A 14,641-nucleotide genomic window follows, 5' to 3' on the forward strand; every position below is an offset into this window, starting at 1 on the left:
TTTAGGGCTTGGTTGAGTTGCATAGTTAAAACATATTTCTGTGCTTATTCTGAGTAGACTGCTGGATCTCTTCCCACTGCACAGGGCAGTAACTTCATAATGGTTGACTCTATGTTTATGCCAACTAAACTTGGGCTGCCTATTGGTAGTATTTACTTGATATAAATCAGATGAACTTTCTCCACTGTGACATAATACTAGCTGGATACCTGGAAGATGCTCAAAAATACTCATAGATTGTTTTGTTTCTAATTTATGGTTACATAATGCTGAAAAATGGATTTGGAAGAGGCTGAAAGTGTGCAAAAATTTACTTTCAGAGACAAAACTGACATTTCTTCCTCTTACTAGAATTCAAGTAGGTCACTTTTATCATTACCAAATTCTGTCCTTGGTTATTCATAGCTCTGACTTGTCCAGAGGGGAAGGAATATCAACCCTGTGTGCGACCTTGTGAAGCAAAAACATGTCTGAACAGATGGTTCTATGGACATTCTTCATGTTTGAATTTAAGAGAAGACTGTGTGTGCAAAAATGGAACCATTCTTCACAGGCCAGATTCAACTCAGTGTATTCCAGAGAAAGAATGTGGTAAGCAGAAAAGTGAAACAACACCTTAGGGTCCCAGGAAATAAACAAATAAGACTTTTTAGACTTTTTTTAAATCTTGGAGAAATGTGCTGAGAAGGATTAATCAAAGTTCGCCTAAGTGTTGGAAAGGAAACAAGTATGTTGTTCGATTATAATATGATTTCAATCAAAGTTGCCAAAATTGGGGGATTCAGTGGTAATATATTTTATTTCTACTTATGCCTATAATAACCGGAAAAGAATATGGCAGATTAAGAATGAAGAGAACAGTATGTGGACTCAATTGAAATTCCAGTTATTTCATGTATTAATGATTCTGCTTTACATGAGCCTGAAATTGCGCATCTGCAAAATGTGGAAAGCAATAGGACTTATACCACAAGGTTAGTGTGAGGATACACAAAAAAAATAGAAGGAATTTTGCAACAGTGCCTAGAGAAAAATAAGCACTCAAGAAGTTTCAGAAAGTGCTATTATCTGAGAGAAAATATCCATTATTTCTGCTTTCATTTTCAACCCATTTTATTTTGACACATAGTCTCTAAGGTGGTTGTGAATTTGAAAAAGTGCAAAATTGAGAAAACTGCCATACAGCACTTTTTATCTATCACAAGAATCATTGTTATGGTCAAAAGTAGAGAATAATTAAAGGGAAAGGCAAGTAGAAGCAAAATGCATATAAAGTTTCAGAAACAAGTTTGTATTTGCCTTTGAGAGAATATTTGTGGAAGAATTTGAGAATACATTTTTTTTTAGGGACCTGAGAGATTGGTTTGGTCGTAAAGAAAGAAAAGTTCATTGGAAGCTTGGAATATGGTGGTCACTTCATTTATCTTTATTATCCTTAAAGAACTACTAAAGGGCTATATTTGTTGTTAAGTAAAATGTTCATAATAAAATGAACAGAATCATTAAACAATATTTGCCTGACTGCCTACTTTTCACATTTAGATTTTCAAGCTGAAATATTTTGAATTTTGATATGACAAACATGTTAATATGAGGTAGAGACTACCTTATTTTCTAATACTACTCAGTTTTTGTAGTTAATATTTTAAAGCTAATTTAAATTTATGTTACTGAGTTTGTTTAAGTTAAATAAATTGTACTAGCAAGACTTAAAACGAATACAAAATAATTAACAGATCATCTTATTTGTAGAAGAGGTCACGCAAAATTTACAGATAGTTGTAGAGGGGAAAAATATTTTCCATGGACTACAAAGAGTTCATTAAAGGAAAATGTAAGCTAGTAGTTGATGAACAAAAAGAAGAAGCTGCGAAAAGTTAGGTAACATGACAGGTTATCTGTGCCCCTGGACCAAGTCACAGTCTGAAATCAAAACATCACAGCTTGATTTATTTTCATGCCCAAGTCTTAAGTGATATAACATTGATTGTCTTTTTAAGCATGCACTGACAGTGAAGACCAGCCTCGAACTGCTGGTGAAGTTTGGAATGGGGGCATTGACGAATGTGCCTTGTACAAATGTTTCGCAAATGGAAGCATTATTCCCATAGAACCTGACTGTGATGAACAGCCCTCGCCAATTTGTGAACGAGAAGCTGAAGTCGTCCTGGTCTTTGTTGATAGGTGGACCTGCTGTTCAAAGGAAGTTTGCAGTATGTATGCAGGCTGAAGCCTTATAGCCTATTAATGCCACAAAATATGTTGATATTCTTTGAGAAAAAACAGGGCGTGTATGATGCTTGGTGTTAAAAAAAAATGTACAGGGTTAAAGTAACTATTGCCATAAATTACACTTTCTCAAAGCAACTTTTACCTCATTATAGTTTTGTTGATTTTGCAAATGGACATGCAAAACTCTAGCTATTATAAGTTAATAACATTCTGAAAGACATGACAAGAAAAGGGTCTGGGAGTCTTTGACTTATGATAACCAGGATCAAAGACGATAATCGGTAACCTTAAATCTGCTGCCTTTTCACATATGACCATTCTGTGAGCAGTGTAAAAACATGATAATGAGAATCCTTTTCCTGCTTTAAGTTAGAACCTCAGGATTTTAGTTGTGTACACAATTTTTTTATATCTCTTATTATTTCCAGGATGTGACATGACTTTGTGTGAAACTGCCATTCCAACATGTACAAATAGTCAAAAACTGGTTGTTGGCCATAGCCCCATTTCTTGCTGTCCACAGTACCAATGTGGTGAGTAATGAACTAGGAAAAGTGAGATTCATTGTTCACTCAGAGCAGTGGATTAGATTCTCATTTTTGTGTCTACAAAAAAATTTATCAAACAGATTGTTTGCAGAACTGTCTTGCTAAAGGTAGTTTTTTTTAAACCTATGACTTCTTTGTAAATATGTATATATATGAACTTTAATTATATTTATTATATATATTATATATATGAGTTCACTTTAAAGATCTTAATTTTAGTATAAGTATGTATTTTAAGTGTATACATTTGTATGTTTTAAATATAAAAAATCTGCTATTTCCTATATATTTCTGCTGAGATTTTATAGCAGTATATATACATATATATATATATATATACACAAACACATACATGTATATAGATGATTAATCATGTATATATGATTAAGCTAAAGTATATATATTTTTTAAATGTCTATTTACATATATTTTTATGTAAAATACTTACTTTTATATTAATAACCTGCTATTGCCTATATATTTCTTCTATGATTAAGATTTTTTTAAATGAACTAATTATTACTAAATTCAAAGAGAAATGAACCACACTATTTCATTTATTCATCTTACTCTATATACATTTCCAAATAACTGTGTTTTTGCAGAATGTGACCCATTCAAATGCCCCACAATTTCAATACCAGGATGCAGAGAAGATCAATTCATGATTCAGGTTCAAGAGGAAGAGACTTGCTGCTTTTCTCCTCTCTGTGGTAAGTGTTTTGTGAGATAATTTCTTGGAAGAAGAGGAAAGATCAAAGGAAAATCTCTTATATGATGTGAATTTCGTGGAACTCATGGTAACCAATATTCTGCCAATATACTCATAAAATTCAACTAAATTAGAGTGGTAGAAAAAAAAGATATAGCATTTTAAATGATTATTGACAATTATTACAATTAGTACTACTTTTCCCTATTGACAGAGACTATGGATATAAGTCAAAACCTAATCAGATATAATATAATCAATTAAAAAATAAAGCTACCACATAGTTCTTTTTAGAGAAAAAATTTAGTCCTGACTTTTCTGAAGAACTAAGTAAATAAAGGACTCTACTATGCAGGGTAGCTCTTTAACACTTCATCTGCTGTATAGGATATGTATAAGCACAATGTATAAGCACAGTGATCTCGAAAGAGAAATGAAAGGTGTCTAGAAAATGACTATATTTGGTGCTGTATATTCTGTCTGATGAATTGGGCTTTCAAACATCAACAGTTCTCTCTTTTTCATTTCATTGGGGAATTATCATATCAAAGACTGGGGATTAATGTAGGTTTCAGATGAACCCCTGTGGATCACAGCACTTCTTTGTGTATAATTTAAGTTTCTTTGACTGCAATGTCAACGACTGATTGATTCTGCATAGCCTGCACACAACCAATTATTGGGAGAATTGGGGGATCAAGATTTTGTAGGACTGAGATGAAGCAGAACAGCCAAACCCTGGGAAGGAGAGAAAACAGCTTCTCTAGGTGGCAGTCACTAATGACTGAGCCGGCCACATCAATTTATTTCCTGTCTTGATGTGCATCCGTGACTCAAATGGTATAGCGAGATATTCTGACTCATCCAAAGTGGGTTTTTCCTACACAAAGACTGATAAGAATGAGGCACCTTTATTAAGAGTCACTCCAAGACTGTGTGGTTGGGGCATTTCCTCAAATTCATTGAGAGTTATCATCAAAGTTGGAAGAAGGATACTAAGAGTTCAGAAGAACATGTGCCTACTATATTGTTCATCCATAAATTGGAGTAATCAAGAGTAGTGAATTAAGAAAAGTTAAGTAAATCAATGGTATTTTGATCCTAGTAAGAACAAATTACTCCTGAGACCTCAATGTCCAGTACTCCGGGTAAGATGGTTCTTTTTATATCATGGTGCTTGGGAAGGTATAAAATAATACATTCAGATAGTATTATTTTTATGACCAAATAAGGAGATGTGTTTTTTAAATCCTTATTTTCCTTGTTTCCTGTTAAGTTTTATATAATGTTTTTTATTTTGATTTTATATGTGTACAGTCATTTGAACTTCTAACTAGTTTGTTTTTAGCTCAACCATGACATTACCTTTTTGTTTCATCTTTAGTTTGCAAACCTTGCACTGAACCTATTCCACTGTGTACTGATGGAGAATTTCTCACTGTGGATCTTAATACTACACACTTCTGTTGTCCTCAATATTACTGTGGTAAATATATTTTAATTAATTAAAAATATTTAGATATGTTTGGCATTTAAGAAATCCAGTGCCTCTTTTTACAATTTTTTTAAAGCTAATTTTTATTTGTTCTGTTTGTCTAGTCTTGGCTGCACTTGGCCTTCATTGCTGCCTGCGGGCTTTCTCTAGTTGTGGCGAGCAAGGGCCGCTCCTCACTGCAGTGTCAGGATTCCCACTGGGGTGGCTTCTCCTGTTGGAGAGCATGGACTGTAGGCATGTAGGCTGCATTAGCTGTGGCTCATGGGCTCTAGAGTGTGGGCTCAGTAGTTGTGACGCTCAGGCTTACTTGTCCAATGGCACATGGGATCTTCTCAGACCAGGGACCAAACCCATGTCCGCTGCATTGTCAAGCAGATTCTTAACCACGGGATCACCAGGGAAGGCTCAGGCCAGTGCATGTTAGTTGTATGGTTATATCAGACCTTAGCTGATTTCTAGTATATTAAATATAGAGTGCTTCTTGGACAATTTTGTTACCTTCCCAAAATAGATTAGCTATGAGGTTTCTCCTCATCCTAGACTTTCTAGATTTCCAAGTGATTCCATACCTTTTTCACTTCCTTTATCTTCTTGCCCGCCTGCCATTTCTCAGGGCTCTTGACCAAAGGAGCATGTCCTAGCTGTACTATTGTCGTATCTGCTTTCGAGTCCTTTGTTCTGTCCTTATCGACACATTGCAGTTGGGTGGTGGGCCGGCAGCTCTGGGGAGATCCCAGTACATCAGTAATGGCAGTGGATGATAGCTAGTGAATGATAGCTAATGATAGCTAGCATTTAAATGAAGTTAATCTTTACCTATGTTATTTTTCAAATTTAGTGTGTGAGCCAAATCTTTGTCCTATGCCTCTATTCAGCTGTGCAGAAGATATGAATCTTGTGAAAGAAAATGTATCTGGTCAATGTTGTCCAACATGGCATTGTGGTAACTAATTTTTATATTTTAAAGTCTTATTACATTGTATTAGTATATTATGATCAATATAAATATGTTGATTTTTGCCTTTTAGAATGTAGCTGTGAAAATCTTGTTATGCCAACTTGTGAAGTGGTAAGAGCACATATTTTGACTGAATTTTAATATAATATAAATCAATTTTTTCTTCCTCTATTTCTTTCATTTCTGATTTCTTCCCAGAGTAAATGGAATTATTCCCTTTAAGTTGTAATGAAGTAAATTAAAAGAAATCTGCTTTGATGTAGGGAACAGTCAACACTTTATATTTTATTAGAGATTGAAAGTTCAGTTCAGTTCAGTCACTCAGTTGTGTCCGACTCTTTGTGACCCCATGGATGCCAGGCCTCCCTGTCCATCACCAACTCCCGGAGTTTACTCAAACTCATGTCCATCAGGTCGGTGATGCTATCCAACAATCTTATCCTCTGTCGTCCCCTTCTCCTCCTGCTTTCAATCTTTCCCAGCAGCAGGGTCTTTTCCATTGCATCAGTTCTTCACATCAGGTGGCCAAAGTGTTGGAGTTTCAGCTTCAGCATCAGTCCTTCCAATGAATACTCAGAATTGATTTCCTTTAGGATGGACTGGTTTGATCTCCTTGCAGTCCAAGGACTCTCAAAAGCCTTCTCCAACACCACAGTTCAAAAGCATCAACTCTTTGGCGCTCAGCTTTCTTTATAGTCCAATTCTCACATCCATACATGACTATTGGAAAAACCATAGCTTTGACTAGATGGACATTTGTTGGCAAAGTAATGTCTCTGTTTCTTAATATGCTGTCTAGGTTGGTCATAGCTTTTCTTCCAAGGTGCAAGTGTCTTTTAATTTCATGGCTGCAGTCACCATCTGCAGTGACTTTGGAGCCCCCAAAAATAAAGTCTGCCACTGTTTCCATTGTTTCTCCATCTATTTGCCATGAGGTGATGGGACCAGATGCCATGATCTTAGTTTTCTGAATGTTGAGTTTTAAGCCAACTTTTTCACTCTCCTCTTTCACTTTTATCAGGAGGCAGTTTAGTTCTACTTTGCTTTCTGCCATAAGTGTGGTGTCATCTGCATATCTGAGGTTATTGGTATTTCACCCGGCAATCTTGATTCCAGCTTGTGCTTCATCCAGTTCAGCACTTCACATGATGCACTCTGCATATAAGTTAAATAAGCAGGGTGACAATACAGCCTTGATGTACTCCTTTCCCAATTTGGAACTAGTCTGTTGTTCCATGTCCAGTTCTAACTGTTGCTTCTTGACCTGCACAAAGATTTCTCAGGAGACAGGTAAGGTGGTCTGGTATTCCCATCTCTTGAAGAATTTTCAACAGTTTGTTGTGATCCACACAGTCAAAGGCTTTAGCATAGTCAATAAAACAAAAGTATATGTTTTTCTGGAACTCCTTTGCTTTTTCAATGATCCAGCAGATGTTGGCAATTTGATCTCTGGTTCCTCTGCCTTTTCTAAAGCCAGCTGGTACATCTGAGGTTCACGGTTTACGTACTGTTGAAGCCTGGCTTGGAGAATTTTGAGCATTCCTTTGCTAGCATGTGAGATGAGTGCAATTGTGCAGTAGTTTGAGCATTCTTTGACATTGCCTTTCTTTGGGATTGGAATGAAAACTGCCCTTTTCCAGTCCTGTGGCCACTGCTGAGTTTTCCAGATTTGCTGGCATATTGAGTGCAGCACTTTCATAGCATCATCTTTTAGGATTTGAAATAGCTCAACTGGAATTCCATCACCTCCACTAGCTTTGTTCGTAGTGATGCTTCCCAAGGCCCATTTGACTTCGCATTCCAGGATGTCTGGTTCTTGGTAAGTGATCACACGATCATTTTGTCCATTGGTGCCTGAATCCTCCGGTCTTATGTCTACATAAATTCACTGGTCTAAAATGAAGCATAATATTGAAAATATATTATCTCAATATTGAAAGTGTTCCCAGTGATTTTTAAGAAAGTGTACTAACCATACATTTATTTCAGAGGAGGAGGAGGTATAAATAGGTAACTAGCTGTCTGTACCTTCTTAGGAATTATCTATGAATATGCAAACCTTCTAGGAATTACAAAAATTTAACTTTTAGAAACAGTAGTTATGACTTTGGTATCACTTATTTAACTATTTTAGATGGACACTTATGGATATGGATATGGATATCCATTATATGTATAACCATTATTTCCAAGTATATGGATAACCATTAGATATGACACTTTGCAAGTCTTTTTATTTTTCCTTTAAATATTTACCTCTATGATATGCCTCTAAGGCTTGAGATAGATAGTATATTCCTGGTCTTATCTATCAAAGAAGACATGTTTGGGCTTCCCTCGTAGCTCAGTCAATAAAGAATCTGCCTGTAATACAGGAGACCCGGGTTCAATTCCTGGGTCAGGAAGATCCCCTGGAGAAGGAAATGACAACCCACTCCAGTATTCTCACCTAGAGAATCCCATGGACAGAGGAGCCTGGCAGGCTACAGTCTACAGTGTTTTTTTTAAAGTACCTTGCCTTTGACACTGAAACAAATATTTAATAATATATTTCTTTTTTACTAACAGCTTTATTGAAATATAATTCCCTTACCATACAATTCAGTCATTTAGAGTGTGAAATTAAATGGTTTTTATTTTGCTTACAGATTGTGCAACCATCAGCACAATCATTTATAGAAAAATTTTATTACCCTCTGCCCCAAGAAACTCTGTACCTCTTAGGAGTTACTTGTGTCCCTCAAAACTCCCTCAACCTAGGAAAACACAATATATTCTCTATCTCTATAGATTTTCTTATTCTTAATATTTCATGTAAATGAAATCATATAAGATGTGGTCTTTTGTGATTCCTTTCACTTAGCATAAGGTTGTCAAGATTCATCTGTGTTGTAGTATGTATCAGTACTTCATTTCTTTTTTTACTCTTAAATAATATTCCATTTTATGCATATGACAAGACATTTGTCCAAATAAAATATGTAGTGGACAAGAGCACTTGAAGAGTTCCTTAACATCATTAGCTATTAGTTAGTGACTCAGATGGTAAAGAATTTGCCTATAATGTGGACCGAATTTGATCCCTGAATCCGAAAGATCCCCTGGAGAAGGGAGTGACTACCTACACCGGTATTCTTGCCTGGAGAATTCCATGGACAGAGGAGGCTTGCAGTTCAGTCCGTGGAGTCACAAAGAGTCAGACATGACTGAGTCACTAACCCTTTCACTTTTTCAAATGCAAATCAGAACTACAGGGAGAGATCACTTCACACTCACTAAAATGACAGATATTAATACGTGTTGGCAAGGATGTGGAGAAATTGAAACCTTCATGCTCTGCTGTGGGAATACAAAACTAGCTGCTTTGGAAGACAGCCTGGTAATTACTCAAAAGGTTAAGTATATAGTTACCATATAACTCAGCAATTCCACTCCTAAGTATGAATCCATGAGAAATGAAAACGTACATCCACGCAAACCTTGAATGTTCATAGCAGCACCATTCATAATAGCTAAAAAGTGGAAACATTTTGAGGTGATTTTGCTATGACTGTAAAGGGGAGGGATGCTTGCTTGAGGATTAAAAAAAATACCATCATATTTGATTAATATTAAGTATTGTTAGAACAATAAAGGAGCTATTTCCTCTGATTGACATTGGGTACTTATGAGAATAAAAGTGTAACTAAATCTGTGAGTAGGATCTCAGAGGAAACAAGTTAGGAGGGAAGATGAGGAGATTTAAGCCTAAGCTTGAGCGGACACGGTGGGCATTGTGCTCTAACTATTGAAAAACAGGTAAATGGCTTAAAAGAGTTAGTGAGAGCCTACTTACTTATCTAATCTTTTGGAATAGTTTATGCAGTGGGAGAGCTTGATTTATTACTGTTTTTAACTCTATATTTCTAATATTTTATTTCTAGTCCCACTGGAATTGTATAATGACTAAAAGTATAAAACATCAAATGTGTTAATGTTTATGAAATTACTTTGCAACCCAGAAAGTACTATAAAAAGTAGAATATTACTAATTATGGAGGAAGTGCCTTTTATATATTACTATGAATTTATCTGAGTTATTTTTTGTGTTGATAATCAAATTAGTGTTTATTACTGTCATATGAAAATTAAAGACACCCAGGAAAAGTTGATGTTTAAAATACAATTCTTGAAACTTTAGGCCTGAGTCCCACTTGAGAAGAACCAATACAGTTTTCCTAGTAAAGAAAAGCTTAAGCGTTGGTCATGACAGCAATTTGCTTACTATCTTGCCTGGAAGTTCTCATGGCCAGAGGAGCCTGGTGGGCGATACTCCATGGGGAGCAGAGTCAGACACGACTGGGCAGACAGCAGCACAGAGCAGAGAGAGAGAGATTATAGTGCTTCCTGTACATCAGCTTATGTGAAGCCCTTATATATGTTGATCCATTTGTTCCTTTCAACAGTTCTAAGAGGCAGACAGTATTGTCGCCATTTAGTAAATGAGGAAGGTGAGGAGTCGACTGTTTAGGTAACCTGCCCTCGATCACACAGCTAGTAAGTAGCAGAGCAGGATTGGCAGAAGGTGCTACTGTTCCTGAGCCTGTGTTATTAACCATTCACTCTTCTGCTCTTGTTTCATATGCTATAGCAGCGTTGCTCTCTGCATACATCAGAGTTCTGGACCACCTCTATAGAGCCGATCAAGAACATTTTCCTCAAGAGAAGTTTCTAGGATTAGTAAACGTTTTCTTATCTTGAATTGCCCACTAGAAGATCGGAGTCAAACAGTATAATTTTAAAGTTAGGACAAACCATAAAGATCATCTTATCCATCTCCACTCATTTAATAGCTAAGGAAAGTAAAGTTTAGACGGACTATGTGGTCTATGATCATATTGCTTATTGTGAGTTTTTTCCTTAAATTACTAATTACGCTGGGTTAATCAAAGCTTGTTCCCTATCATATATTTACTATGAAGGTGCTGTGTGGTTGTGGGGTAGGATACTTATTAGATGTTATATTGTGTATTTTTTTCAATGGTAATACAATAAACTATGCTGGTAAGTCATATAATAATAATATCTTTCTAATAGGGAGAATTTACTGCAATAGACTACAACTTTCAGAGTGACTGTGGATGTGTACAGTATCTCTGTGGTAACTATGTCTTTGAAACTTTTAAATGATAATCATATTATTGGTATATTCACTATTAAAATTAAAAATTAAATTAATTTTAATTTTTAAAAAAATAAAAATTAAATTAATTTTAATTTTTAAAAAATTAAAAATTATTTTTGAGATATATTACACATTTTAAGCCATGCCAGTTTTTGAGTATAAAAAGTGTACTTTTTATTTTTTAATTTCCTCTTGTGTAATATTCCTAAATGTTCTGAGAAACTTCATAAGTGAAGTCGCTCAGAAACTTCGTAACAAGACATAAAAATTATTCTTTTTCAGAGGCTTCACAGAATTTAAAGTTGATGCCAAGGTTCTTTTTTTGTGTATATAATTTAATTTAAAAATAGATAACAGCTAAAAGTGAGAGATTTTTGTTCACTCTTGTATTATTTTTGATGTTGACACTGTGTGGCATAAGGTTGATTTTTCTATGAAATAACAAATCTTCATACTAAGTAGGTTAATAGAAAATAAACATTTGTTCAATATCTTGAAACTTTGGCATTTTTATATGAGAGAAGAATTAAACCCAGCATTAGCAAGGCACAAAGAGTTTCTGAGCTGAATTCTTCATTACTATTCTAGCCTACCTAAAGCCACTTTCAAAGATGTGATAGCGTATTAAATCAGCTACCTTCACTGTAAAGGATGACTTATATAATTATATATTTTTGCAGCACAATAAAATCGAAAAATTTTCTCTCAAAATAACAAAAACATGAAACATCATGCAATCCCTTTATGAAGAGGCCTACTGTTATTGATTTATATTTTTGCCTTCATTTATATCCACTCCCCCAAATTGTCATGTTATGTTTCCAGAGGAGGGAATAGCAAGTAGCTTGATGATCACTTTAGGCCAAAATTCTAGAATATGCTATATAGTATAGATTTTAGAGAAAGTTCAAACAGTAAATAGTAGTTGAGTTTATATATAATTTCTTACTGTATGTTAAAGAATAAATGTCACATTCATTATTAAGTGAACTCTTGAGCCATTAACAATATATAAAGTTAAAGATCTTTATTGGTTTTTTTAAAAATTGCACATCACAATAAAAACATAGTCTTAAATAAAAGTTCTATTGATTGATTAATGAAAAAACCTGAATATCATACTTTTTGTTGACTTTTTTATCTTTTCTTAGAAAAGGATGATGTGTGTGTATTTCAAGAAATATCAGTATTGAATCCTGGCCAATCTATGATAAGGTATTTGGAAGGGGATTTTTGTTACATGGTAGAGTGTCTTGAAGAAAAAGATAACCATACAGGCTTCCACACTTTGAACTTTACAATGGTGAATTGTTCAAAAGAATGTGATATTGTAAGTATTTTTTCTAAGTCATTCTGGTACAAGTTAATTAATCTTAAAATGGCAGCTGTAGAATTTGAACAAGTAAATACTCTATAATTTAAAAATATACACTTGAGTAGTGCTTTAAAAATCTATCAATTTGTAATGTATCTATATAATACAGTATCCTTTTCCTGTGTATAACCTTGAATTTCAGGAGTCTTATTTTCTATACAGCTTGTTTGACCTGAGCTTTTTACATCTGCTTGATGAATCTTGGATGTTAACAACTACTTCACCTCCAATACAGCTATATAAAGTTATTTGATATGCCTCAAATTCAACCTTAGAAATGCTTACGGATATTCTAAGAGAGCATAATTTTTAAAATTTATTTTTAGTTGGAGGATAATCACTTTACAATGTTGTGTTGATGCCATGCATCAACATGAATCAACCATAGTATGCATATGTCCTCTTCCTCTTGACCCTCCCTATGAGAGCATCTGTTATAATGGGAAGCACTTTCAGAATTATTTCATTAAAAATATAAGTACTGGTTTTGGCTAATTCAAATTATTATTACTATGCACAGCACCAGGTATATACTCCATCTCCAAGTGATTATGATTGTTGCGGTACCTGCAAAAATATATCCTGCAAATTTCAAATGGAAAATGGAACAACACTTATATATGAGGTATGAATTACCTCGTTCCTAAAATGTATTCCTCTGGAGGGTAGCTCTCCATGCTATTTTCTGAATAAGGTGTTCACATAAATTTGAAAAACCTCTCTTTCACACACACTATTCTCCATACAGTAAGCACACCCATGCAGAGCAACTTGCAACACACAAGACATAGTTGACATTTTAAAGTCCCTGCTTCTTTAGCAGAGATCCTTACTTTCCCCCCAGATGTTAGGAATGGGCTTTGAGAAATGTTGAGTTCTAATAATTAGAACAACGGAAAGGAGTGTTATTTTATTCACTCATTTGAAATGAAGCATTTTAACAAAAGTCTGAAATTCAAGATGTTAGCACTTTATTATTTCAGGTATTGAAGATTTCAGTAGGTAAGAAATAAGAAAAGATTTAAGATATTTGAAAATTTTTTAAAGATTTCATGAGTAATGAATGCTGTATCATACCTTTCCACAATGTAATAATTATTCAGAATTCTTCCATTATCTCATAATAACTCTATGTAGGTTTGCAGACTAACCTACTGTTTCCCTTTTATAGAACAGAAGAAGGGAACCATGTAATTTTAGTACAGTTATTAGTGAGTTCATCGGATTTAGGAGGGTCACAAATTCTGATTATAATTTGCATTACCTGAGGATAGTTCCAATTTATTATTGCTATCCTTAAGTTTTTCCATTAATAGTTTAATTATATGGAGGTCTTATTTATGGTATTCTTAATTACATGGAATTAGCTATATACCCAAAAGAAAAACAGATTTCTCCAATCCTGTGCATTTTACTAAGTAAGAAAAAGTTAACAATTATCTTATTTTATAACAATATAGCGTATGCTTATTGCCCATTTGTTTTATAATTATGTGAAAAATAGTGTTATTGATTTAAATAATGTTGATATTATTTATCTGTTTAATCATAGCAATGTTTCCGCTTCATATTATATTTTTTTAAAGAGGAAGTCTTGAAAAAGCAAGCTTATAAAAATAATGAGAAGACAGGTGTTAGTGAGAGAAATGAATCAGAGGTTACTTGAAAATATACAGTAAATGTGGGGATTTTAGTAAAGAGCAAAATAAACTATAGATGTCACTAATCCAGAAACTATTGGTGTATATAATCAGTATTCACAGTGATAACTCTTACAAATAAATAAAAGATTAAATTATGTTTAGAATATTTATAGTGAACACAAGTAATATAGGTAAATATTCATCAAGATTGTTATAATAACTCTTGGCTCTTTCAAAGATAAGTTTAATTTATCTAGAAATCTAATTCCTATGGAACAACTAATTTTTGATTCCAGATAAATTAGAATGTACTATTTCAATTGAATATTAGAATTAATATTTGATTTTGAATGTTTTATCTTCTTTTAGACCTGGACTTGTAGATCTTTTCCAGTTGAGGTTCATAGAAGATCTGAAGACATTTATAAATTAAAATAGAATCTACAGAAAGGGAAGCTTGTCAGAATTTTTGCTGGTCCACAAGGAATCTTCAAGTCAGAGTTTGACTAACGTT

The 14,641-nt window shown here is 34.2% G+C and overlaps 1 protein-coding gene across 1 annotated transcript in view; it reads left to right on the forward strand.

The window, feature by feature from the left end:
* The window catches only part of OTOGL (otogelin like), a 168,672-nt gene that overhangs the window by 142,386 nt on the left and 11,645 nt on the right, over positions 1-14,641 (forward strand). The window contains exons 45-54 of the mRNA XM_070454260.1: positions 406-591; positions 2,001-2,213; positions 2,661-2,765; positions 3,386-3,493; positions 4,877-4,978; positions 5,826-5,930; positions 6,016-6,056; positions 11,022-11,085; positions 12,261-12,439; positions 13,005-13,109. Coding sequence (XP_070310361.1) covers positions 406-591; positions 2,001-2,213; positions 2,661-2,765; positions 3,386-3,493; positions 4,877-4,978; positions 5,826-5,930; positions 6,016-6,056; positions 11,022-11,085; positions 12,261-12,439; positions 13,005-13,109 — 1,208 coding nt within the window. The remainder of the gene's footprint in view (positions 1-405; positions 592-2,000; positions 2,214-2,660; positions 2,766-3,385; positions 3,494-4,876; positions 4,979-5,825; positions 5,931-6,015; positions 6,057-11,021; positions 11,086-12,260; positions 12,440-13,004; positions 13,110-14,641) is intronic.

This window comes from Odocoileus virginianus, chromosome 24, assembly GCF_023699985.2.
Source record: "Odocoileus virginianus isolate 20LAN1187 ecotype Illinois chromosome 24, Ovbor_1.2, whole genome shotgun sequence".
Lineage (NCBI taxonomy): Eukaryota > Metazoa > Chordata > Mammalia > Artiodactyla > Cervidae > Odocoileus > Odocoileus virginianus.